At 65.1% G+C, this 771-nt stretch overlaps 1 protein-coding gene across 1 annotated transcript in view; it reads left to right on the plus strand.

The window, feature by feature from the left end:
* The window catches only part of TGM1 (transglutaminase 1), a 9,516-nt gene extending 8,749 nt beyond the window's left edge, over positions 1 to 767 (plus strand). The window contains exons 7-8 of the mRNA XM_010573318.1: positions 411 to 499; positions 585 to 767. Coding sequence (XP_010571620.1) covers positions 411 to 499; positions 585 to 767 — 272 coding nt within the window. The remainder of the gene's footprint in view (positions 1 to 410; positions 500 to 584) is intronic.
* Positions 768 to 771: the final 4 nt, after the last annotated feature.

Consider the following 771-nt stretch of genomic DNA (forward strand, 5'->3'; position numbering starts at 1 on the left):
GGGGGGGAGCGGGAGGTGAGAACAGCCGAGGTAGGGGCCAGGAGGCTCGTCCTCGGCCATTTTGGTGCGTATTGGTTTAAATTGGTATGTACTGGTCTACGGCTCCGCACGTGGGTCTGTGCTGGTCCATACTGGTTTATACTGGGCCGCGCAGGAACTTCCACGTGTGGAACGACTGCTGGATGAAGCGCCCCGACCTCCCCGATGGCTACGACGGGTGGCAGATCGTTGACGCCACCCCCCAGGAGACCAGCAGCGGTACCGGTTTATACTGGTCTATACTGGGAGGCACTGGGAGGAAGCCCAGGGGTGCCGGTTTGCGGCCAGCGGGAGAGGGCAGAGCCGCTCGGTGGCCTAGAATGGCCCCTACTGGTCCTTACTGGTTTATACTGGTAACGCCCCCCCCGCAGGGCTGTTCTGCTGCGGGCCGTGCTCGGTGACGGCGGTGAAGAACGGCGAGGTCTACCTCAAGTACGACACGCCCTTCGTCTTCGCTGAGGTAGGGGGCGGGGCTTACCCCCCGGTGGGCGTGGCTCCGCGCGGGTGGGCGTGGTCTATTCTAATGAGGTGGGGCGTGTCCTCAGGTGAACAGCGACAAGGTCTACTGGCAGCGGCAGCCCAACGGCTCCTTCGCGGTGGTGCACGTGGAGGAAGGTGCCATCGGGCGCCGCATCAGCACCCTGGGGCCGGGATCCGGCGCCCGATTGGACATCCCCCACCAATACAAGCACCCCGAGGGTGAGACCCCGCCCCCCGACGCCCCTTGACCCC

This window comes from Haliaeetus leucocephalus, unplaced genomic scaffold, assembly GCF_000737465.1.
Source record: "Haliaeetus leucocephalus isolate CR32 unplaced genomic scaffold, Haliaeetus_leucocephalus-4.0 Scaffold374, whole genome shotgun sequence".
NCBI lineage: Eukaryota > Metazoa > Chordata > Aves > Accipitriformes > Accipitridae > Haliaeetus > Haliaeetus leucocephalus.